The sequence below is a fragment of the Hypanus sabinus genome, chromosome 14, assembly GCF_030144855.1.
Source record: "Hypanus sabinus isolate sHypSab1 chromosome 14, sHypSab1.hap1, whole genome shotgun sequence".
Taxonomy (NCBI): domain Eukaryota; kingdom Metazoa; phylum Chordata; class Chondrichthyes; order Myliobatiformes; family Dasyatidae; genus Hypanus; species Hypanus sabinus.
In genome coordinates, this window is record NC_082719.1 from 26,632,001 (window position 1) to 26,657,699 (window position 25,699).

Consider the following 25,699-nt stretch of genomic DNA (forward strand, 5'->3'; position numbering starts at 1 on the left):
AGGGAAATAATGACCCGCTCCTGGTAAACTGCTTGAGGTAACTTATTTTTTATTCTTTCTACTTCTCTTCTGATACTTGTATCTGTGTACTTGTAATGCTACTGTGACACTGCAATATCCTTTGGGATCAATAAAGTATCTATCTATCTATCTATTGCCCTATGTTACTCACGCCTCCAGTTTCCTGATTTACGATCAACCTAATATTACATCTATTATTTAGTTGTTTATAACCAACTATTTCTCTACCTTTTGCTCTTTCTTAGCTTGACCCAAATTAATCCAATTCTACATCACAATTTACTGAAGCAACACATATCTTACCACTATACTAATCACCATCTTTACTGATAATTCTATGTTGTTTCTGTTCCTCAGTTTAGAAAACTTGTCATTGGCAAGTTTTAACAGGGAGGTCACTCACACCTTGTCACTGGAAAATTTCAACATGGAGATATCTGATCAGTGTCTTAAATAAGGCAATTACTCTATAGATACAGTCTAGGTTTAATCCTCCATATCTAAGCTCAAACCTGTATCTGCAGTCCTAAACGCCATGCACACATCAGTGTTCAGGTTATATCAGATAACAAGAGGCAACAGGATAGGATGAAACCCAGAATGCACCTACTTTGAACTACCGAAATTGCCCAAATAATGGGGAAATAAGATTACATAAGTTAAATTGAATCAATGTAATTGTGGTGAACTACATATACCTGTCTGGACACGCCCCCTGCTGACTGCTCCTGTGGCTCCTCCCACAGACCCCGGTATAAAGGCGATTGAGGCCTGAGCCCGGCCTCTCAGTCTCCAGGATGTTGTGTAGTGGTCACTCACTGGCTGTTCCTTCTTCCAATCAATAAAAGCCAATATCTTGCCTTCCGTCTCAGAGTGAGTTATTGATGGTGCATCAGTAATGTATGAAGGGAGATGAAATAGGTAGAACGTGTGTGCATATATATACACCCACACACATTAAAGCATTGCAACATTCATTGAATTTCTTAGTAAATTCAAAGTTCAATTTGTCACTTAAAATAGTAAATATAAAGCTGAACCTTACAGCAAAATCAGTTAAATTAAACTCAAAAGGAATTAATCAATGTTCAGATCATCCTAATAAGACTATACTGAGTATGAGATACAAAAACCTGAGCACCAGACTCAGGGACAGTATCTGCCCTGCTGTTATGTGACTTTCGAATGGCCCTCTTGTAAAGATGAACTCTTGATCTCTCAATCTACCCTGTTGTGGCACAGCACCTCACTTGTCTACCTGCACCGCATTTTCTGTAACTCTAACTGCAACATTGTATTCTGCACTCCGGTATTGTTTCCCGTCTGTGCGTATGTTTGGAACGATCTGCATAGCTGGCATGCGAAACAAAGTTTTACACTGTTTCTTGGTACAGTGAGCATTACCAATGCATTGAACATTAGGATTTAGTTACTAGACAACAGGAAATATATTTAAACACAGAGGTACATTGATGCAGCTACCTCAGTTGTGAACAAGAGTGAAGATTCAGGGATAAATATGCCTTTAGTCACTAGATAAAAACACCTGCTAGAGAACAAGCTGCACAATCTGATCCAATCCGAAGATTTGCTACCGTTGACTTCAACAGAACTAAATGTCACATGAAGAGTAGTTTTCCGACATCCCCTTAGCACTTGTCACCAAAGATAAATATGTACTCCTTTAACCCCTTCACTCTCTAATGGATGTGCCTGACGCGCGATTGATTGTACAACGTTGTACAAAGTATGGAAAAGGTTCGCCATGAAGTACTAATTTAAAACAACTACTCTTCAAATAACCAAAAGGTTATTCTAGGATCAATAAGAAATTTAAAAAAAACAAAATGCCGGATAGATCAGGCAGCATCTGCGGAAAGGGAATACACCCTTTGCCAAAACTGGATGCGCACAGGATGGAGAAATAGAAATGTTAATCTAGTTACTTTTTATCAAATTACCATGCACACCATTGGTAATCAGGTAAAAAGGGTAATGATTCCATTTCACACGTGTAGCGGTTGGAAGCTTTGCGAGAGAAACATAAATAGGCTGGTGCAAGTATACTGGCAGGCATTTCTAGCCAAAAACTGACTACCCGCCGTTTCAAGCAAATTATAATGTCTTTTCAGGAATGCTTCAGTTTTTGCAGAGTTGCCATCCTGCGCTCTATCGACAAGCAAAATTCCATTCCGGAGTAAAATGCGGCAATAAAAACCTCTAAGCAACACAGTGTTGATTGATTCACGAATTCCTCTGTTCCTTTTTCCGCATGGATTTGTCAAACAGGGATTTTTTTTTGGAATTGCGATGTTTTTCTCCTCCTCTCAGGCCACCGTAGTGAGGAGTGTGGGGTGAGGATTAGCAAATGATTGATGGGGGCATTCTCCAACAGGCTCCCTCTCCCGCTTCCCTCGGCGCCCGCCCGACTTTGCTTGCAGGGCGGTTACTAGGCAAGCGGTTTCCTGGACACGGAGGCGTCTGTGCAAAAGCGGGGGTATGGCTGTTCGGCAGATAAACTGGCTGCAGAGTAAGTGCGTTCACTCAGATCCAGTGCCCGACCCTTCTCCAGTTTGGGCTGGCTTTTAGGATTCCTTAAACCGCGCGAGTATCAATCCAGCTTCCTTTACGAGGTGCCCACTAAACGCTTCCCCAGGGACAATCCCCAAATCGCCAGCAGGAGTGGTATTTCTTTATAAAAACATTGCTTATGTCTTGTGGTTCTTGAACTTTTGTCCTCAGTTTCTTTGTATTTCGCGATGGAAGTGCGTTCAGACTTATCCACATCCTTTCTGGCTACCTGCGCTATTAATTCCTGCAGTTTGGAGCACCGTGTGAAGCAGATCGCTGATTTGCCGGCCTTATCTTGGTTTTGAAAACTCGCAAGTTTCCCTCTTTTTTTGCACGTCTACACACAGTCTGTTCATTCAAACAAACTCACCTAAGACGTTTAGAATCACGCTGGCTATTGCAAAGTTTAACTGGAAGGAATATTTCAAAAGTGTAACAATTGCAACAGTGATAATGTGTATGTTGTATGTTCAAAATGAAGGAACTTTGCTGAAGCGTCAGTGGGAAAAAATTAAACAACTATGGTGTGGCGCAGGGATCAGTACTGAGTGTTGTTGTCTGTCATCTGTATCAATGATCTGGATGTTAATGTGGTAAATCGGATCAGCACATTTGCGGATGACGCCAACGTTGGAGCCTAGGGAACAGCGAGGGAGGTATCGAAGCTTGCAGCAGGATCTGGACCAGATGGGAAAGAATGGAGTGAAAATGGCAGATGGAAATTGGCAGGTGTTGCATTTCTGGAGGGCAAACCTGGGTAGGACTTACACAGTGACGGGTAGGGCACTGATGAGTATGGTGGAACTAAGGCATCTGGGAATACAGATACAGGATTCCCCAAAGCTGGTCACAGGTAGATAGGGTTGTAAAGAAAACTTTTGGTACATTGTCTTTCATAAATCAGAGTATTGAGTACAGGAGTTGGGATGTTGAATTTGTGTAAGACATTGGTGAGGCTGCATTTGGAGTATTGTGTGCAGTTCTGGTCACTACCTACAGGAAAAGAATCAATCAGATTGAAAGAATATGGAGAAAATCTCAGGAATGTTGCCAGGACTTGAGGACCTGAGTTACAGGGAAAGCTTGAAAAGGTTAGGACTTTATTTCCTGGCGTGTAGGGGAATTTGGGGATATTTCATAGGGTTGTACAAAATTATGAGGCGTACAGGTAAATGCAAGCAGGCTTTTTCCGTTGAGGTTTAGTGAGACAAGAACAAGAGGTGAATGTAAAACGTTTAAGGGGAACTGAAGAGGGACAGGTCTTCACTAAAGTGAGAGTATGGAATGAGCTGGCATTTCAGTTCAGTTTAGTTCAGTTTCAGTTTATTGTCATTTAGAAAGCACAAATGCAGTACAATTTAAAAATGAGACAACGTTCTCCAGAATGATATCACAAAAGCACAGGACAAAACAGACTACACCAGAAAATCCACATAACGTTTGGTAATCCCCAAATCCAGAGTCCGGAGAGGCTGCTGCATATTAATATCGCGCTACCATCTTAGCGCGTTCCCCAGAAAGGAGCTCCAAACCCACCAGACAAAACAAGACTACCCAGACAAACCAAGTCAGGAGACCAACTCTACCATCCAACAAATCAAAAACTAAAGCTACAAGATCTACACAAAACCACATAGTTACATATAGTTATAGTTAACATATAGTTACAACAGTGCAGACAATACCATAATTGATTTAAAAAAAAGACCATGGGCACAGTAAAAATAGTCCAAAGATGTTAAAAGTCTATAAGTTCAAAAAAATCCACCACACAGTTTCCACAAGTCCTCAGGGTCCTGATTGACTCGTCATCCCACGCAGGCGGCAGAAGGGAATAACCCCGCTATGGACTTCCAAGGTGCTGCCAGACTCAGCCTTGCAGACAAAGCACACAATGAAAGCTCCATCGGACACAGCCTCACAGACGCAGCACACACTGAAAACACCCTGACTGCAGTGGACTACGAGTCCGTCGAACCTCCGAGCCTCTGACCATCCCCTCCGGCCCAGCCTCTCTGAGCACCATCCTCTGCCGAGCGCACTACGACGCCCCCGCCAATGGCCACAGGCAACGCGACCCCAAGGACTGGAGAACTGTTCTTCTCAGCAGAGACCCGGACCTCACAACAGCAGTAGCAATGAAGAACGCCTTCCAGATGTTCCTCTGTGCTCCCACGTCCGTTTTTCATCAGGTTAGGATTGTGCATGGCACCCTGCATAACAAATAACATATCAACTCCGGAGAGGCTGCTGCAAACTGCGTCACGCTGCCACCTTCTTCTTGAGAGGCTTTTGGATAAGTGCATGGATTGGAGTGGCATGGAGGGCCATGGACCATGTGTAGGTGGATGAGACTAAGCAGAGTAACAGTTTGGCATGGACTAGATGGGCCAAAGGGCCTTTTTCTGTGCTGTCGTACTCTGGCTGAAACAACAGTAGACACCTGGAGATGACAGGTAGAAATTGAAAACAAGAATGAAAAGATATGAAATGAAGGTGGTGCACAAACTGGAGATACTATAGGTCTGTATGCTCAGTGTTATGTGGACGGCTGAGCTTGGCCAGGAGTAGTCATGTCTGGAAATGACAGAGAGAGAGAGAGAGAGGGGGGTTGAGGGTTGCAGTAATAGTGGGAGATAAAGTACATGAGAACTAGGAGGAGGAGTAGACTGCCTGTCCCTGGAAGCTCACTCTTCTATTTATCAGTTTCATGATTGTTGTTCTCCCTTGGCTCCGTTTTCTTCTGCCATCCCCATAATCATTGATACCCCTAATATCCAGAACACAGTTGATTTCAGTTTTGAATGGATTCAATGACTGAGCCTCCTTAATTCTTTGGAGCAAACCCTCTGATTAAAAGAATTACTCCTCATCTTGGTCATAATGCCTTACCCTCTGAGACTATTATTCCCGGCTGTTAGACTCTTCAACCAGGGCAGGTATCTGACCTATGGTGCCCTGTAAGAATTTTCTAAGTTTCAGCCCCTCTTCTAAATTTTGGGGAGCAGGTCTAATGCACTCAATCTTCTCCCAGCTAGCAAACCCACCTGCAACCATTAGAATGCCCTAGCTGTCCTCTGACCTGCTACTTGTAGATCATTGTACTCAGAAGGTCAGTTGTCGGTAAGCATCATATGTTCCTCTAGATCCCTGCTGACAGATGTCCACTGAATCCTGTCTGTAGTGAAATGGCTATATTACTTGTGATGCAGCCGGAGCCAGGGTTGGGATTGGGAATGGCTGGAGTGAGGAATATGAACTAGCTAAATGGCCAGAACTGAGGTTAAGCGTGTGAACCGAGTGTGCAACTGGAGCCCGGGGCAGGGAATGAGGGGAGCTTTGCAGCTGAGTTGCATTCAGGAGAACCTGTATGTTTCAGCTTCTCTTGACGAGCGGAAACTACTAGCTGAACTTGCATAGAAGTTGTGTCCATGGATGGGTTGAAGACCACTTGTCATTACTGGCTTGGTGTCGTTGCCAGGGACCTTACAGAAATCCACATTTTTATGTTGTCAGTAGGAAGTCAGTGCTCTATCTCATGTAAATAACAAGTTCTTTCTGTCTAAGTAAACAGACCAAAACTAAGGCAGTGGCAGAACTATGTAATGTTCTGGAAATTGCAATAGTAGTTAGATGGAGATCAATCATGACATCAAGTTACAAACTATGTAGTTTAGTTGCATATTGTTGTCAATGAGATGGATTGAACAGATCCCTTAGAATGGATTATCTAGTGGTGGCTGTCTGTCTTCAGATTTTCCTATACAACTCATCCTGTCATCCTTGCACTTATAGACATATTAGAAGCTTTGGAAGGGGAGGGCATTGAAACCCATTGCAGCCATGCTGAAACTAATATTGTATCTTTAGGTGCTGTGAAAGAACAGCATGTAGATCACAATTAGGAGGATAGATTATTAACGATAGATTATGTAAGCATTTTGTTAATTTATCAATAATTTATAATCTGACATGTACAGACTCATTCTAGTAGAGAGATTTTAAGATGCTTCACTCTGATTTGCAGTCACATCATCTTCCATGTTCTAGCACGAACTATTCATCAATTTGATGATTAATCTTTGAGAAAGTTGCAAAATTAGCTTGATAAGCCCTTTGTCAAATAAAATTATTTCTACAGTGCATTAATTTATAAGGCCTATTGCTTTTTTTCCTGCTTCTTTTCAATCCTTGTGTCATACTAGTTTGATTTTCTTTCAGGTACACCGCAATATTTATTTCATTAATAAAATAATGTGGAATTATTTAGTGTGTATAAAAATGCTTAGGAGTGTTATTTGTTCTTCTGTTTTGGAGCATTCTCTTTTGGAAGTCTTCTAAACAATGAATATCAGACTTTTAAACTCATCCTAATGCGCTTTTAAACTCATACAAATTGTTTTTAACACAAGCAAACTCACACCAACAAACACTTATTTTGCAATAACTATTCCAGTAAAAAATAGAATGTCCCATACCTTAAGGGATTCATTGAGTTTATGTTAATACTTAACATTGCAATTCCAGTGAGAGTGTACAGTGTTTTTTTTCTTGTAGTTGCTAGAGGCTTCATAATGGATTGAGCTACGTTCACCACAAAATGCAAGTGGACCATGAATGATGGCTTACATTCAAATTTAATTTATATGACCTGTGAAATTTGTGGGAAAAACAAAAGTTCTGAATAATTGGATTACCCTAAGAAAATGGCCTCCACAGAGTAAGTAAAACAATTACAATGCATTTTTTTAAGTGAAGCATTACTCATTTACATAATGTTGTCAGATTGTGCTTTTGATCGTATTTAATCATGTTGTAACTCAATAGCTTGTCTAGATAGTTCAGGTTTACTAGGGATAATTGTCATGGATACTAATTTATCATTTTTTAGATACATAACTAGCATCTGTGTTGCTATTACTTGCAACATTGTGAATGATCCAATGTAACTGCCACTAAGTTCCCTACTAGAACACAAGTGGATAAAAAATATGACACTGCATAATAACTATAGTAACAGGAAAGTTGGTAATCCGGGTTTCACTCTGTATCATTGTTTTTGTCTGTGGAAATCTGCTCTTCTGTATCTGCCTTTTGAATTTATTGCTTGTGCTTATCATACTAGTTATGCCTGGTTAACAAAAGACAACATTCAATCAGGGTTTCTTTGAAACCAAAAATTAAAATGAAAGAAATATGTTTTAAATATCTGAAGTTGGAGTAGGTATTAAAGCAGATGGAACGATATGGAAGATGTAGGGAGGGAGATACATAGTTTAAAACCAAGAGTTGTAAGAATATTTTGTGACCAAGTTATTGGGTTCTGGTTGGGTTAAATGGGAAAATAGGCTGTTGTTTACACTGCTTTACCTTTACATATTAGGACGTTTGTATTTGAAGCCAGCAAGGCCTGTAAACAGCAATTTAGACATTTATAGTTCCCCCATTCCAACCTTCATTATTGTACAATGATTTCATTATGTAAAGCACACTACATAAAATTGCCAAGGCTATTTAACAGTGTCTTTCTGACAACACAGTTATCAGGAATGAGGAAATGTAACTACCTGCAAGCTCCCCTTCAAGTAATCTTACTTGGAATTAAATCAGTGATCCACTATTGGTGGATCAAAATTCTAGAAGTACTTCCCTAACAGCATTGGTATGCTAGTGTAGTGGTTAGCACATACTTTACAATACAAATGACTCAGGTTCAATTCCCGCTGCTGCCTGTAAGGAGTTTATACATTCTCCCTGTGACTGCGTGGGTTTCCTCCGGGTGCTCCGGTTTCCTCCCACAGTCCAAAGACATACCAGATTATAAGTTAATTGGTCATTGTAAATTGTCCCATGATTAAATCGGGATTACAGGGCAGTGCTGCTGAAAGGACCAGAAGGCCTGTTCTGTGCTGTATCTCAAATAAATAAATAATTACAAAGGGGAGAGAAAACCGTTATTTAGTTGGAAAAGAAAATACTGGAAATGGTCAGAGAGGATCCACAGAGAGGGAAAGTAGAGATGGCATTTCAAGTCAGTGACTTTTCATCAGAACTAGTGTTAGGTTCAAAGTTGGGTAGCTCTGTGGTTTTCATGTCAAATGATCTCACTGTAACAGCAATTTACATCAATACTTAGTCACGAAGATTCATATCTTTTTCTGAATATTCTTCAACTAAACCCCTTGAGTCTGGATTGATGCAATTACCTTTCTTGTCTTTAGCCCATTCATTTTTAGAATAAGAGGATTTTTCTTTCATAGCCCTACATCTAAGGTGTGAAGGAAATTAAACATCTTATAAACTGTTTGAAGTGAAAGACAACACAGCAAATCCTGCCAAGGAGAATACAGAGGAAACAAACAAAAATGACACTTGATTAGTTTTTAATCAATACAGTAAGGAAGAACTTCAGCCTGGCATTAGAAGGTAAAGTTAAAAAGACCTTCATTTTGAAGACAAAAATTGACTGGAAGAACAGAAAAGATCAACAGTAAGTTTAAAAAAGAAGAATTCAAAAGAGTTGGGACGTGACTGATGATTTTTCTATTTATTGAGGAGTTAAACTGATCAGCTGGTAAGTTTGTTAGAGCAAGTGCAGATGGAATTTAATCCTGAAAAGTGTGAGATGACATATTTTAGAATCTTTAATAATAAGACCTATAGCATGAATGGTGGGCCAATGGCAGTATTGATGAAAGGGAGTTCAATCAGTGTTTTTTTTTTGATTGCCAAAACTGCTGTGCTAATGAATCATTTAAATATGGTAAAGATTCCTTATTTTATTTACGAATACAGTTTTCTATTCCTTTCAGAAATCTTCGTGAGAAGATTAAAAATAAGCGAAAGGCATTGCAAGCATCTCTAAGTGTAAGCAGAGATGTCAGTGATACTCAGGTGAGTTTATAACTGTTTTGAATTTTCACGAAGCAGAGGGATGATGTAATGAGCTTCCAAAAATGCAAATGTCATTGAGAGATGAGCGAAGGGTGATCGTGGCCTGAGGTAGAAGGACTCCATTTTAGAAAACCTAACACATTTATTTTTCAACATAGTGTCCTCTTACATGTACACACTTAGTCCAGCGGTCGTGGAGCATACAGATCCCTTCTTTGTAGAAGTGGTCCACCGTAGGGGTGATTGATAAGTTTGTGGCCTAAGGTAGAAGGAGATGAGTTATTAACTTCAAACTTTCTGCATTACCACTCAAAGAGTTGAACTGCACGTGCATGTAATGAGAGCATCTTGGCCCTCCAGGTAGTCCACAGCGAGGGCAATTGATAAGTTTGTGGCCTAAGGTAGAAGGAGATAAATTATGCAGCTCTCATTACATGGATGTGCAGCTGAACTCTGAGTGAAAATGCAGGAAGTTTGAAGTTAATATCTCGTTCTATCTTAGGCCATGAACTTATCAATCACCCCTGCTGTGGACCACTTCTGGAGGTCCAAGATGTCGACTTCTATAAAGAAAGGATCTGTATGCTCCACGACAGCTGGACTAAGTGTGTAAATGTTGGAAAAATAAATGTGCTAGGTTTTGTAAAATTGACGTCTTCTACCTTAGGCCACAAACTTATCAATCACCCCTCGTATAATCACCACTAAAGGCTGCTTCTCACTTGCACTGAGACATATGCATTTGTGATCACTGGTGTTTCATAATTTGTATCGAGCACAAGCTCTTCTTAATGTATATTATGCTGACAGAAGAAATGGGATATGTTGGATGGGTTAGAAGCGAAGTTCTGCTTAAGAATTATCCCCCTGTGCCTCCAAGCCCAGCCAGGCAAAATTGGTCCTCAATGCTATATTTGAGAAATAAAAATCATTATAGAGTTCGTCATTCTGTAGGAAATGTTCTCTGATGCAAATTATGGGTAGAAGTCAGCCAGAGGCAAAGCTCCCTTACAAATGCTGTCAACAGAATGTAGAATTACAGTTCCAAAAACAAGAAAAAACTATCTTAATCCAACTAACAAGCAAAGCAATTCCAACGCTGCCTGCCTCACCCATACCCACCCAAAAGTGGAATTCTTAAGGACAACTGCAGCTTCCTGCATCTGGAGATGTTGCATGTGGAAATTGTGGTCATGTTGTAAGTAGTGTTTGTTTACTCCAAGGATATCGGAATTTACCAGTTCAACATGCTAGGTCTTGGATTATGACTTACTGAAATTCAGAACTGGCTCCAGCCTCATGTTGAAAAGAATTTATTGAATGTTAAGTTTGAGAAATTTAACAGAAAATCACAACACAATGCAATTCTTAGTTAGAAAACTAATGTTTTTATAGCATGAGAGTGTAAGGCATTTGTGTGTCGTTTCCTCTGAATTGAGTAATGTTGCTTAAAAAGGATGACACTAACCTTCAGAAGTATTAAGGTACAGATGAATTTAGATTTGTTTCATAGCTTTCACATTTTTCAGCCTGCAGTTCTCCTGAAACCAAGCAGAGACAGTCTAGGAAACTCTGTTATCAAAGCACAATTTGAAAAAATACACAGGTGTGTAAGCATCAACTGACAGAATTCTGAAACCAGTTTTCAACCCTACAGTATAATTCTTCAGGCCAATTAAAAACAAAATGGTTTTAAAGAACCAGACAAGCAACTGACATTTTGTTTTTGTGCACCAAATTTTTGTTATCTTGAATGCATTGCTTTAAAGTGGAAACCATCATTAATAATAATATTGTGAAAAGAACAGATTGCATTAATGTAGTCATAGATTAGCAATGATTTCTCCATCTAGAACATCACAATGGTGTTCTGGATGGAAAATGTACTTATAGATTCCACACAGCATACAATTGAGAACACTCTTACAAAGGCACACAGGGAAGTATATATTAACTGGTGCATCAAAACTTAGTTTACTGATGCATTCAGAATTTTCTTTAGTATCCAGCGTATTGGATGCTCTTAATTAGAGCAATTGACATAAGCAGGGGCAGCCTGGTAGCATAGCAGTTAGCACAATCACTGTACAGTGTCAGCTGTAAGGTCAGGGCTCAGTCTCTGCTGTTGGCTGCAAGGAGTTTGTATGTACTCCTTGTGATTGTGTGTCTTCCCTCTGGGTGCTCCGGTTTCCTCCCACATTCCTAGCACGGTTCGGGTTATGGCGATGCTGTGTTGGCGCCAGAGGCATGACAGCACTTGAGGGCTGCTCAGCACAACCCTGGCTGATTTGATTTGACGCGAACAGTGCATTTCACTGTATGTTTCGGTGTACACGCGACAAATAAAGATAATCTAATTTTTATAGAGCTCTTGTCAGAAATACTGAGTTCAAGTGTCTCATTGTTGATATATATGTTTCAGCATGCATTATTTGGAGAGCATCATGAAGGGAATTTGTCAAGAGCTTGTTTAACTAATATTATTATACATACTTGTAGTTTCCACTGTAAGTTCTTAAATGTTCTGGAGCATTAAAGTGAAATACTTACTTTTGAGGGTGGAGAAATATCTCCAGTTAATAACTCAAATAATTGTTAAATTATAGGTACATAATAATTTATAAAGATTACATAACTATACATGTATTTTTAATTGCTAGGGATTGGTTTCTGCAGAAGTGGAAAATGGTACAAGAAATGAAAATGGTACATTTGTGGAGGTTTGTTTCTCTCTCACCCTATGTTGTTAAAACTTTAAGGTATCAAAAAAACTTCCCCTGCTTCTATCAATTGTCAATTTCTTTCTGTTGCCTCCAAATATGTTTTGCACCTTTACTTCCTAAGTGGTATCTGATAATCTGTGATTCTATTACAATGTCTACATTAATATTACAGAATTTCAGGTGTATTCATAGCTTTGTGGTTTTGTAAAAAAATTTAAATCCTGCTCTGGTGTCTTATTTCTAAAAAAAAGTATAATGTTGTATGAATTCTGTCTATTGGGCTTATTAAATAAACGATGGTTATCCAAGATGAATTCCAAAATTATATATTTGAATATAAGTATAAACAGTATTTACCATAGGGAATATATTTTGTTTTATCTGATGTCCTGTGCACATAACATCAGCAATGAGTTTAAGAAATGTTTGAGTAAAAGAACTGCAAATGCTGGAGATATTGAGTCATACATTTTGACCTAACTAGTCCATGCTAATAAAGTTGTCTATCTGAGCTAGTCCTATTTGCTATATTTGGCTATCTGTTTAAACATTTTCTATCCATGTAAAGAGCATTTGATGTCTCTGGTCCTGTATTCACTGGAATTCGGAAGAATGAAGGGTGACCTCATTGGAACCTATTGAATGCCTTCATAGAGTGGATGTGGAGAGAATGTTTCCTCTGGTGGGAGAGTCTGAGATCAGAGGATGCAGCCTCAGAACAGAGGGTTGCCTTTTTAGAATGGAGATGAGGAGAAATTTCGTTAGCCGTAGAGTGGTGAATCTGTGGAATTTGTTGCCACAGGCGGCTGAGGAGGCCAAGCCTTTATGTATATTTAAGGCAGAGATTGAGAGATTCTTGATTGGTCAGGGCATGAAGGGATAGGGGGAGAAGGCAGGCGATTGGGGCTGAGAGGAAAATTGAATCAGCCATGATCAGACTCAATGGGCCAAATGATCTAATTCTGCTCTTATATCTTATGGTCTTATGTACTTTTCCAAGTATCTTTTTAATGTTGTTGTTATACCTGTTTTAACTGTTTCCTCAGGCAACACATGCTATATACACTCTGACCGCAATTAACGCTGAGAATGCATTCCTCAGAAGTGGAGCGTTATGTAAATCAGTGTCATGTGGGGTCATTATCACATTACATAGATGGAATGTGTGCCCTGATTTTAAAAAATCAAACTGAGATATATGATGTATCATTTTATGTATACACAGTAATTTGTGGAGTAACAAACACGCAAGTAGGCCTAGCCTGTACATCGGTGGAGCAGCAACACATCACAGCAGCATCGGAGGGAACCGAGTGGTGGTTACATCTTAGAGAAGGGACCAAGCTGTGGGTCCTCCTCTAACTATGGCTTCTTCTTCAAATAGGCATCGAGATTTGCCTGCCTTTTCTTAAGTTTCCTCTCATGAAGCAGTTCTCGGTAGCAGGGAATCATGTGGAGAACCCCTCTCTATGTACTCCCAGTCAGGGTCATTGGTTTGTGCGATCATGGTGATGCTAGTGCTGAGGAATTTTGTGATAAGGTTTCTTGCTGGTATCTCCTCTTCTCCATCCGTTTCCTCAGATTCACCCAGGATACATTGCTGCGCCAATTCTCGAAGCTCTTTGTTATTAAGACTTCTGCTGCCTGCACTGGCTGTTTCACCAGAGATACGGGTGCTATGGAGGTTACTGCACTGTTTAAATCGATCAAACCAACCTCTGCTGGCTGTGAATGTTACCAACGTATCTTCTTCTTTAAATATGATTGAAGATGCTTCTTGCCTTTTCCATTATTAACGGCTGGTTTAGGGGTATCGTTGTGTTTGGTCATCCATCCATATATTTAGACTATTTTCCATTTCTTCAAGCAAACAGCTCCTTGAACGAGTCACCTTCATTGTTGATAACTTTGAGGTCATTTTTGCAGAAGTTTTTATCTTGTCTGCATTTTTTTAATAATTGTTCTGATCGTCAATGTAGCCAATTTCAAAGAGGTGCCAACATCGATCTGATGCCCACCAGCTTCCAAACCGTATCACTTGCAATTTTGCATCCATGCTAATGCTTTTCCTAGATGTACCACCCTCACCGGAAGTTGCAGGCCATTTTCCGGACACTATGAGTGGGAAAAAATGGAATAAGTTGGTGAGGGAGCACAAACATTTACACACGTGGGGGAGACAGTGTGTAAACTAATGACATGATTGGCTGTGAGTGTCTCAGAGTCAATGTAAAGCACTCTCATTGGCTGATCTAATGTTTACTGTAATGGCAGCTGCTTTTGAGAAGTTTTAAGTGTTGTTCAGAAAGAATTTTTGTCATTTAAAAATATTTCAATGAAGAATTGAATAACCATGTTGTAACAAATCAGTGCTATGTGGGGTAGTGTTATGCGGGGTCTGGCCCTCTGTTCCTATTAAATCTCTGTCCTGACACAATAAACCTATGTCCTCTTGTTCCTGATACCCCAACCTTGGGTAAAATGGGGAAAAAATATCACCCTATCCATGTCCCTCATGAGTTTGTACACCTTTATATGATCACTCCTCATTCTAATATACCTAGCTACTTCAGTTCTTGACACTGAAATGCATCCGACCATATTTAGCACCAGCACATCAAATCCATATGCTTGAGTTATTGTGGAAAGCACCACTGGTTTGCTGAAAATCTTATGTTTGAATCACTCCTGGGCCACCCCAGAGTGAACACCTAGATAGTGCAGAAATTAAGCAGAATGTAGTTACCTAGAGGCAGAAGTGATGCCAAGGAAAAAGTATAATGCAGACCCAGAGCCTGAGGAGCATAAGATACTGGATGAAGAAAACAAGACCGGGTGGCTGAAGAAGGCAACCAGCAGAATTTTAACTACTTCTTCCAGCAGAATGAAGCTGAGGTATATTGACGGCATGGACAATTTGAGGTTCTCTGACTGCGACACTGATCATGACACAAATAAGTGATTCCCTGACTCCGTTACTAAATTGGCAACCTAGTGTTGTTTTCGGAAGTGGGAAATAAGTCTGCCTGACCTTGTGAGGACATGATCTAGAACCTTACTGAAGCCATCTTCTGCCAAGCTAATTGGGAATGATGTCCATTCATTTTCAATCATCCTGACTCCAAGTGAAAATAACTGTATAATTAATTTTTGTTTCTTGTCTTGCTCTACTGTCAAGATGGACTTTGACTTAAAACTCCAAGGACTCATCCTGTAAAAGAGATTATTAAGGACAGTGAAACTGGTGGAACACTACAAAGATCTCCTCAGTAGAGATACTTTCTTTGACATGTGAACTTAATTTCATTCCAGATCTGCTCTTTACTGTAATCTTGGCATTACCCTTGCCCAGCAAGACATTGAAAAGCCTATGAAGTAGCTGAGATGCAGTAGAACATCTAGAGATGATAAAACCCCTGCTGAAACATGGTGAAGAAGTACTTTCAATGAGAATTTATAATTTATAGGGCATTTTAACTGCAGGTGTATTCAAACAAGGATTTAGCACAATGGTGTGAAATTCAGAATATCCCTGCCATTTGCACCAGAGAAGAAACAAGGTAGATAGAGAAGTCAAGAACCCATTTTACTTACAGGGGAACCTTTTAATAGTTTTATAACAGTGGGATAGGAGCTCCATCACAGTATATTGGCAGAAAAACACTCAGGAAGATACTGAGTTCTTGAAGTATCTTGGAGCCAATGAAAGAATGTGCAAGAATGCAAATAATCCACCCTGTTGTCATATTAAGTGCCACATGCCTTACTGTGAAAGAGTCTCCAGATCCTTTGGAGAGCTAATAAATCATCTCAGAACCCAGAGAACTCTAGTTGTAAGCACAGTATTCTCAACAGCATGGAATTTCAGCATAGGGCAGAATTGATTGATTGGAAATTATGCCCGTTTTTCCATTTTGATCAGCCCAGCTGAACATGCTGATCAGCATGTAATTAATGTGAGGGTCATCCCCTCCATTCGTATCTTGCTTTTGACGATTGCATCCTCCATTATAACACTCAAGATGAATGGCAGTACCTTGAGGCTCTTGGTAGTTCCTAACTTGTTGAAGTAGTGGACTTGTTTCATTTCTGGTATCTCCAAGCCTGAATACTTGAAACCACAATGAGCAAAGCAGTTCTGAATTGTATTGCTGTTTAATATTCACCAACTATTGGTGACAAAAATTACTGATTTTTGAACATATGCAAGTAACATGATTTAAAAACTGTTTACCGTAAGCACTCTGTAGTGTCTTAATGTCCACGTGATGTGCATACAGTTGATGCTAGTTAGAAAATGTTTGTCAGTGGTCTCCTTCCCAATTAAATGGCATAGTGTCTCAAATAAATGAAGGGAATGCTAGCTATTTTCTCGGTTAATTTTTGCTGTTTGAGAGTTATCCCAAGGAAGAGGCTGCCCAATTAGCTGATGGTCCAGTTGACTGGAATCCACTATTATGCTGTAGAATTAGACATTTTTTCCCCCTGGAGTGATGATTAGACACACAAACTGTGATCTTCCACAAAATATAATAACATTTCTCAGAACTGAAATTAAAACAATTTTTGTGTGAAAACTAATATCAGGGTAGCTAACACTGGAAATAGGAATGTAGATGTTGAGAAACAGTTAGTATGGGTGCTGGAGATCACAATCACAATGGAATGCATGAGAAGGGACAGTCTCCACACAAGTTTTTTTTCACTTCATGAATCAAAATGGCTCTTGATTTCCACACCTCTAGCACCTGGATGAAAACTAGACACTGTCTTTGAACAATTTGATCAACTCTTTGAGAACAATAGTGAAAAAAAACACAAACATCTCTTGGTTCAGTTTTCACAGAGCATTGCAGCTTTGTTTTAGACCATAGGACCATTATATACTATATATAAGCAGAATTAAACCATTTGGCCCAATAAGACTGCTCCACCACTTCATCATGGCTTATCCATTTCCCTCTCAGCCCCAATCAAATCAAGTCCAGTGAAGTTTATTGTCATTTAACTACATACACATATATAACCATATACTGATACAGAAACCAGGGTGTAAAGCACATAACACATGAAAACGAAGATAAAATCTACAGATGAATCACAGATAAATAACAAACTAATGTGCATGAATATTAAATATTGTAAGGAACGGAACAGAGTAACCAGTGACACTTAAAATGCGATGCGGCCAGGAGTTCAGAAGCCTAATGACCTGGAGGAAGAAGCTGTTTCTCATCCAAGCTGTTCTTGTAGTTATGTATCGGAGTATCAGAGTCTCCTGCCTGAAGGTAGAAAGTCAAAGAGGGTGCTGGATGGATGGGTGGGACCCTTGATAATACTAAGGGCCCTGCATACACAGCGCTCCTGATAAATGTTCCAATGGATGGTAGGAAGTCCACTATGATCTTCTCAGCTGTTCTCACAGTCCTTTGTAGGGACTTCTGGTACAATGCTCAACTGCTCCATATCTTCTGCCTTTGCTTTGTAATCTTTCATGCCCTTCCTAATCAAGAATCTATCAAACTCTGCCTTAAATATACTCAATAACTTCACCTCCACATCCACCTGTGGCAATGAATTCAACAGGTCCACCACTCTTTGGCCGAAGAAATTCCTCCTCATCTCTGTTCAAAATGGACTTCCCTCTGTTCTGAGGGCTGTGTCCTCTGTCGTAGACTCCACCACCATTGGAAACATCTTCTCCACAGTCACTCTATCTGAGGTCTTTCAACGTTTGATAGGTTTCAGTGAGATACCCCCCCCCCCCCCCCCCAATTCTTCTGAATTCCAGTGAGTACAGGCCCGGAGCCATCATACGCTCCTCATGGATAATTTTCATGAACCTCCTTTGAACCCTCTCCAATGTCAGCACATCTTTTCTTAGATAAGGGGCCGAAAGCTGCTTACAATACTCCAATACTTGAAAATGAACCATTAGGGAATCCTACACATGGACACCCAAATCTCGTTGCATGTCAGATTTTTGAATTTTCTCTCCATTTAGAAATAGTTTACACCATTTTTGTACTAGTGTAGGTGACTCTGTAAATCCAAATCCCAATAGAACATTGCTCAGGGTTTCATTTTTGGTAGATAGTTTATGGTCAAGTGATCAAGTAATAAATGCTTTGTGATGTTAAAAGAAACTTCAATTCTGCTTTCCATTCATGTTAATTGAATGTAGATCAATGCTGTATATAAAGTGGTTTTAACAAAGGATTTTATTTCCGAATTCCATCATTACACATAAATTTAAATTGATTAAATCTGTCTCTTGGTTGAGTCTTCTGGATAAACTTAATTAATTTTTGCTTGCTTTAGTTGCAGAGATAGAAATTTGAAGCTTGTTTCCTTGCTTTAGGCTACAATTCCAAAATAATTATTTGGGGAACATTTTTAAATCACCATAACACTGGCCTTGTTGCTCCTAGTTTTCAGAAATAAATTATAAATACAAATACAGAGGTGGTATGTGGTTAATCACATTTGTGCTATACTTTGAGATTGTACTAAGTGTTTATGGAGGATTTTGTGGACATTTGTGTTCATTTGGACATTTCTTCTGAGATCTATGCTAGAACACGAGTGCATATTATGATTTTAAAACGTATCAAAATGGAGCCCTATGAGCCGCCAATGCCAACTTTCAAATATTCCAAACTAGTTTTAGGTGATAATTTTAATAGGTGAATGTATGTGTGAGGTGGGCTGCAGTGAAATGCAAGAAAATGTGGATGCATCAGGAAGCTGTCAGCATCTTACTGACTGGCAAGATTAACTAGAATACGTAGACCATGCTTGAAGACAAATAAAATCCGGATTGTCTTCCACAAAGCTAACACTGGAGGGCAGCACTTGTGTGATGGATTTCAGAGAAGTTACCTGGACTTGGTGCATCCAGAGGCCTGACCTGTCATCGTTCAGAGTGCTACTTACACTCACTTGGACCTCTAATGAGGACAAAGATGGCAACACGCAGCAGTGGAAGGTTCTGTGGCAAGAGCAGCACCAGCAAAAGTGGGCTAACAGTTTCACAACTCTTGTCAGAGAACACAGAGCTGCAAAGAGGTATCATTGGTCTACAGTGAGAGAATAAGCTTTCTTTATGAGGAAAGGTCTCAGCCCAAAAAAATTGACTCTTTACTTCTCTCCATTGATTCTGCCTGACTTGTTGAGTTCCTCCAGCATTTTGTGTGTGTTGCTCACGATTTCCGGCATCTGCAGAATCTTTGTTTTTAAGCTTTCTTGAATAGTTGGAATGCCAGCTAGTGACAGGTATTTGCCAGCCTCCTTGGACAGGACTTGGTCGCATGTTTTACCATTCACTCTCAAAGTCTCCAATGCTGTCAAATAGCTATTGTCCCTGGAAATCAGTAAGATAGATAATTGGAATTTGCAGAGGCTTGAAATCTGAAACAAAAACATAAAATACTGGAAGTACTCAGCATGTCTGGCAACATCTGTGAAGGAAGAAACAGGAAATGTTAAGTTAATGACTTTTCACGCTGAGAAATGCTTAAAATTATACATGTTTTAAGTCAAGAGAAGAAGGGCTACAGTGAAAGAAGTGGATGTCGGTGATAGAAGAGAGACTAAGAAAGACTAACTGGCACAACTGGTGGTGCCAGTTGAGAGTGAATGGTGAAATTTTGTTAAGGTGACTGATTTTTGTTTTGACAGGCTCAGCGATTATTGTATGAACCGGTCAGAATGAGAAAGTGAAATAAAAACTGAGCTGGAGATGATCGGCAGGACAGGATGCATCTATGGAGAGAGAAACAGAGTTCTTTTTCAAGTTATCAGACCTTTCATTTGTTTGGGTCATTGACCTCAGATATATATAAAACAAGCAGCTCTTGGGTTTGGAATTGGCGCTGATTTCTCACAGATGCATTATTTCATTGGCCATGCATTTGTCATATAGGGCCACCCAGGATGAGTTGTCATTTATAATAACTACCACTCTCCCCACTAATTGTTGATGTGCAATGACAAAAGATATTTATGCACATGTGTAGTGATTCCCAAATGGTTGGTATGATACTTTAATCATGTGGTAATAAACCCCCCCGCCCCCCACCAGCAACCTCCCATTGCAGATTACCAGCTGTCTGCTATCTTTCCCTTCATTCCATATTTCCCTGTTCTCAAACCATCCATGTGCTACTGCATACTAACCTCTAGCCCATTACATTCATCACTGCAAGCTCCAGTTGCTATGAGAGTCACGTGTAGATTTCCACATTATGGGAAGTTTTACCACAGTCCCACCTTTGTCATGGGTCTCAATAACTTCTCTTCCAATTTGTTATAATATTTGTTTTGTCTTTTTCCAATTACTTGCCTCTTTCACAATGTCACTTTCTTCATTTAAATACTGATGGAAATAACCCATTAACTATTCCAGCAATCTTGCTTGGCATCTTGTCATTCTGCTCGTTTCTCAGGCCCTAAAACTCATATTAAACGATGTTCTTTGTATGTGGAATACTTTACATGCTTTGTGATAATAATGAGATTTTGCTTCTCTCTTTTTTTTTATTTGTGTCATAATCTTATTTCCCTGCATCATCACTCTTTCTTCATAACCACAGAGTTCTATTCCCTTTCTGATATTGGGTAGTTTCTAATCTTTTTATTAATATCTTGCCTAAACTCAAAAATACCCTTTTTTAATCTTAATAGTTTAAACAGTTTTTATATGACATTCCATATAAAAATATTTGTTCTGAATCATTTCCCATCTTTCTAGCATCTGCCCTTTCTAGTTTGGTGGCTCCTTTGCTCTAATTTGGGATGAAAACTGGCTGAATTCTTCGAAGAACAACTATTGCCAGGTTACTGCCCACGGGCTGAAGACCAACACTTTCCCCCATATGTTTTCCTTAACATCATTCCAAATGTTTTATTACTGCTATTAAATTGTGACTAACTTGGCTTTCTTCAGACTCGATAGAATAACGGTGTTTATGTTGTTTGTGCAGGATATTCAGAATGAGGATGAACAGGTAGAAAACCTCAAGCAAACCATGAAAGCCCACAGAAGACGAAGAAAAAAGCCTGTAGGTTTTTGATACAGGACGACTTATGTCAGTTTTATTTCTAACCTAGTTTCCTTCTCTTAAGAGATCACCAGATATTTTATTGAGTCCCTTACTTCTCTGGATTTGAAACAAACGTAAACCTTTCAGGATTACTGACAACTGCCTGCCAAAATTATTGACAGGAGACCAGTAGAATTATGCAGAAATATCTACAGGCCATGCTTGAGTAACAGATGGATTTTGTTTTTGTAGATGTCCATAAGTTAGAAAATGCTCTGAAGTCACTTTATGTGGTGATCATGTCTCCCTGGTATTGCAATGAATGTCATGAAAAGCAGATGAGATTGATAAGGAAATCAAGAACTGAAAGTGGGGAAAGAGGGAGGGACAGAGACACATACGATGATTAGTAATTTCCCACTTTCCTCTCCATTTCACCTTGCCCATTAGAGTCTTTATAGCAAAATGACAAGGATTCAGCAAATTAGGCGCTAAAATACTTTTCCTTACTGTTTTTCTTAATCTGGTACAAATCTGTATCAGTGCTTTCACAGTTTAGAGACCCTTCAAGCAGCTAATATAACTTACTCCCTTAGAACTCTCATATTTCGTGTGGCATTCATATTTCGTTCCTACTAATGTATTTCTTTAAAATAGCCTTTTTTTCCAAACTAGAAAGTATTTGTGGAAATCATTGGCCCTAACTTGTATTTTAATTCACAGCTCATGGATGTTGGTGATTTAGATCCTGAAGAATCTAAAAAGGACATAATCAAAATCACTCGTCGTCAGAGATGTGAGTTGTCATTAACAGTATTTAATTATTGCTGTATACTACCTTTTGTTTCAATGTATGATTTCCAAAACAGTAAATAGTATGAATGCCTTCCACCTTCAGAAATCACTAGTGTGATTCAGGCCCTAATAAAGCAGTTACTTGCTACGATCTGGTTCTTGACTTCAGAATGCTAGGGAAGATTGTGCTTGATCCAGCATCTGGGTCACATTTTCCTCCTAGTCATCCGTGCTATTTATTGTAGAGGCTAGGCTGTCACAGCCATCTTGGTGCTCAGTTATCTGTGACTAGGAACTATTGATTAGGTCGTAAAATCAGAGGTCTCACCCCGATGGACGACTGGCATTTCATTTTGTAAAAAATGCATCAAAGGTAATCCATTTACTCAAATGCACCTTGAGATAATTAATATTAATACTTATATTAATTTGATGAAAAGAACAAAACCCCCACTTCACTTAAATTTTTAACCGCAGGTTAGTGGTACCTTACAATGTCAAACCAAACAGTACAACAGGAGGTCAAGTGTGCTTCAACCACCAGTGCATCTCATACTTGTAAATGCAGTGTCCAAGTATGAAAATCCAGAAAATACTGATGCATGTTCGGCACCTAGCTGATACTCTCCTAAGGAAATGCAGACTGGTTATCAGGAAAGTCTGGCCCAATATGCAGTGTTTCACAGCTATGATTCTAGAGTGAGTGTGTGTGTGTGTCTTAAAATATTAATTTTTCTTGTTCTGTGAAGGTACTCAAAATGTGAAGTGTTTCAAATGTTTTTGCTTTGCAGGGGGAATGTGTAGGTGGAAGGGAGAGCCAGGAAAATGGGTGGGGGTCTGGGCAAAATGGAATGTAGTTCACTCAATTCCCAAAGTAGCATTTTTTCATTTGTCAACCGTAGCTTTAGATTGGAGCAATATTGTTTTAGCCTCACATAAGAGGTTTGTTTACATAAAATGCTTAAATAGTCTGGGAAATCCGGAGGGAAAATAAGGACGTAAGTAATTGGAACAGGAGGAGGCCCTTCAAGCATGTCCCCTATTCCACGCTTCATCTCTTTTTCTGTATCAGCTCCACATAGCCTCAGTTCCACAGTCTTTCAAATACAAATCCGATTCTTTAGAATATCTTCAAGGGTGCAGCCTGTGAGGGGAAGAGTTCCAGATATTTGCCACACACTGCAAGAAGCTGTTTTAATGGACCTCAGTTTTAAATGATTGCTAATTACAGTGCACCAACAGATATAGATTATGGATGCATCTCATGCACAGATGTAAATAATATCAAGAATGAGGTATTTATTTCTCCCTTGTGTCCTGTCCAAAACCTATTTTTTCCCTTTCTGCTGTCCCTTGGAGGTTTTTATTATAGTATGTATAAATCAGCTATTAAACTGTTTGAGGCATGCTAAGACTGGGAAAGGCTTTTATTACTATAAACAGAACAAATGGAATTAAAGTTGTGTCATAAACTCAGACTTGTCTGAAATAATATTTGATGCAACCGCCTTGTTATGTTCTAGGAAAATATTAAATTGATTGAAGGAAAGGTCACGCATAGAAACCATTGGAATATCAACAACATTTTTAAGTCATATTACTGAATATGTTGAAGTAATGGTAATAAATTCCGATGTTCTCAATTCAAAGGGAGTCCTTGAGGTACTGTCAGTTTATCCCAAACCAGCTGTTGTTACATTAGGAGGCACATGACTCTTTAGTTTTCTCACCAAGAGAGACAACAACTTTTTAGATCAATTATAACTTTTAGAACTATACTTTGTTCCCAGTTCTTTATCTCAGTTTGCTCAATCCTTATTTCTTCTGTTTTGACTTCAATACATTCAAATGAGAAAAGTTTTATTATTTTGAATACAGGCAGTCCCCGAGTTACGAATGTCCGACTTACGAACAACTCTTATTTACGAACCAAGAAAGGAGAACGCCGCCCGCCATTTTAAGTCAGATCGCGACGCTGTCCACCATTTTAAGTCATTGCCATTGACAGTGTTGAGTGTTTAACTTCGTATTTGGCTTAAATTGTTCTTAGTAAGATTGACCATGACCCCGCTCCCCCCCCCCCCACCCCCCATTCTGGTCTGCTGGTGGTGCAGTGAGACAGTGAGATCAGTGCCCGGCTGGAGAATGGAGGTTCGCGAGTTCGATCCACTGACAGACCACTCCTGTGCCGGGTTGTTGTCGATCCACTGACTCCCGTAATATCCGTGACAGGTTGATGTCGAGCTCACAACTCAACCTCGTAAAAAAAAACACTGCCACCTCCAGTTTAAATTCCCATGCGAAATATTGAGGAGGATCAAAAACCCAAACCCAACACAGTCCCCACTTGTCCCATTTAGCCTGCCTCAGTGCGGTGGACTTTTGGACCTGGGGAATTCAGTGCAGTGGTCCGTAGCTTGGGACCCGCCACCAGCAGTGTTTCTGTTCCATTGACGGTGTGCGGTGGACCTTAGGACCCAGCGGACCTTGGGAGCTGACGCAATTCAGGATCCGCACCCCGCAGTGTTTCTGTTCCATTGACGGTGTGCGGTGGACCTTAGGACCCAGCGGACCTCGGGAGCTGACGTAATTCAGGATCTGCCGCCCACAGTGTTTCTGTTCCATTGACGGTGTGTGGTGGTCCTTAGGACCCAGCGGACCTCGGGAGCTGACGCAGTTCAGGATCCGCCGCCCACAGTGTTTCTGTTCCATTGACGGTGTGCGGTGGACCTTAGGACCCAGCGGACCTCGGGAGCTGACGCAGTTCAGGATCCGCCGCCCGCAGTGTTTCTGTTCCATTGACGGGAAGCGATCGCAATTGAAAATAAAGTGGAAATAATAAAGTGTTTGGAAAGAGGTGAAACACCATCGGTCATTGGAAAAGCATTAGGCTACAGTCAGTCAACGATCAGAACAATTTTAAAGGAATAAGGATAAAGTGAGAATAATGCAGCATTTGAAAGGCCCTGCCCCGATGAAAGCTACAATTATTACTAAGCAACGCAGTGGTTTAATTATTGAAATACATACATTTCTTAAGTGTTTTATATGCATAGAAAGGTAAAATATATACTATATACTAAGACAAACGTTTGACTGGCGCTAAATAATACCAGATGTACTTGTTCCGGCTTGCGTACAAATCTGACTTAAAGACGGACTCAGGAACGGAACTGTATGTAACCCAGGGACTGCCTGTATTTGTATTTAGAGGATTCATATTTGGTGCTAGATTTTTATATGTTCTAACTAGATCCATCAGCCGCCCTTTTATGTGGGGGTGATTAATGTGTAGCTCTCTCATGAAGAGGGAAGTAATACACACAAAATGCTGAGGAACTCGGGAGGTCAGGCAGCTTCCATGGAAATGACAGTTGACATTTCGGGTTGAGACCCTTCTTCAGGACTAGGTGAAGAGTGGCTCAGTCACGAAGAGGGAGGAATTCAAAGTGTTCTTTCAATGTATGAATTTGTGATTGCCTTCCCCTTACTATCTGTTGTTTATCATTTCCCATCAGCTCTTCCTGCTCCTGCTGTGTCCACCCCAAGTACTAGTTTTGCTGAATACTCCATGAGAGAGAAAATGAGGGAAAAACTGAAAGCAGCCAGGGTATGTGTGGCTTACATGAATAAACCTTAAATTTATATCAA

At 39.9% G+C, this 25,699-nt stretch overlaps 1 protein-coding gene across 1 annotated transcript in view; it reads left to right on the forward strand.

Annotated features, from left to right (window-relative positions):
- The first annotated feature begins 2,186 nt into the window (after nt 1-2,186).
- cc2d2a (coiled-coil and C2 domain containing 2A) overlaps nt 2,187-25,699 on the forward strand; it is a 148,993-nt gene continuing 125,480 nt past the window's right edge. The window contains 7 exon segments of the mRNA XM_059988913.1: nt 2,187-2,551; nt 7,150-7,312; nt 9,405-9,486; nt 12,147-12,206; nt 21,194-21,271; nt 21,977-22,049; nt 25,567-25,658. Coding sequence (XP_059844896.1) covers nt 7,299-7,312; nt 9,405-9,486; nt 12,147-12,206; nt 21,194-21,271; nt 21,977-22,049; nt 25,567-25,658 — 399 coding nt within the window. The 5' untranslated portion in view covers nt 2,187-2,551; nt 7,150-7,298.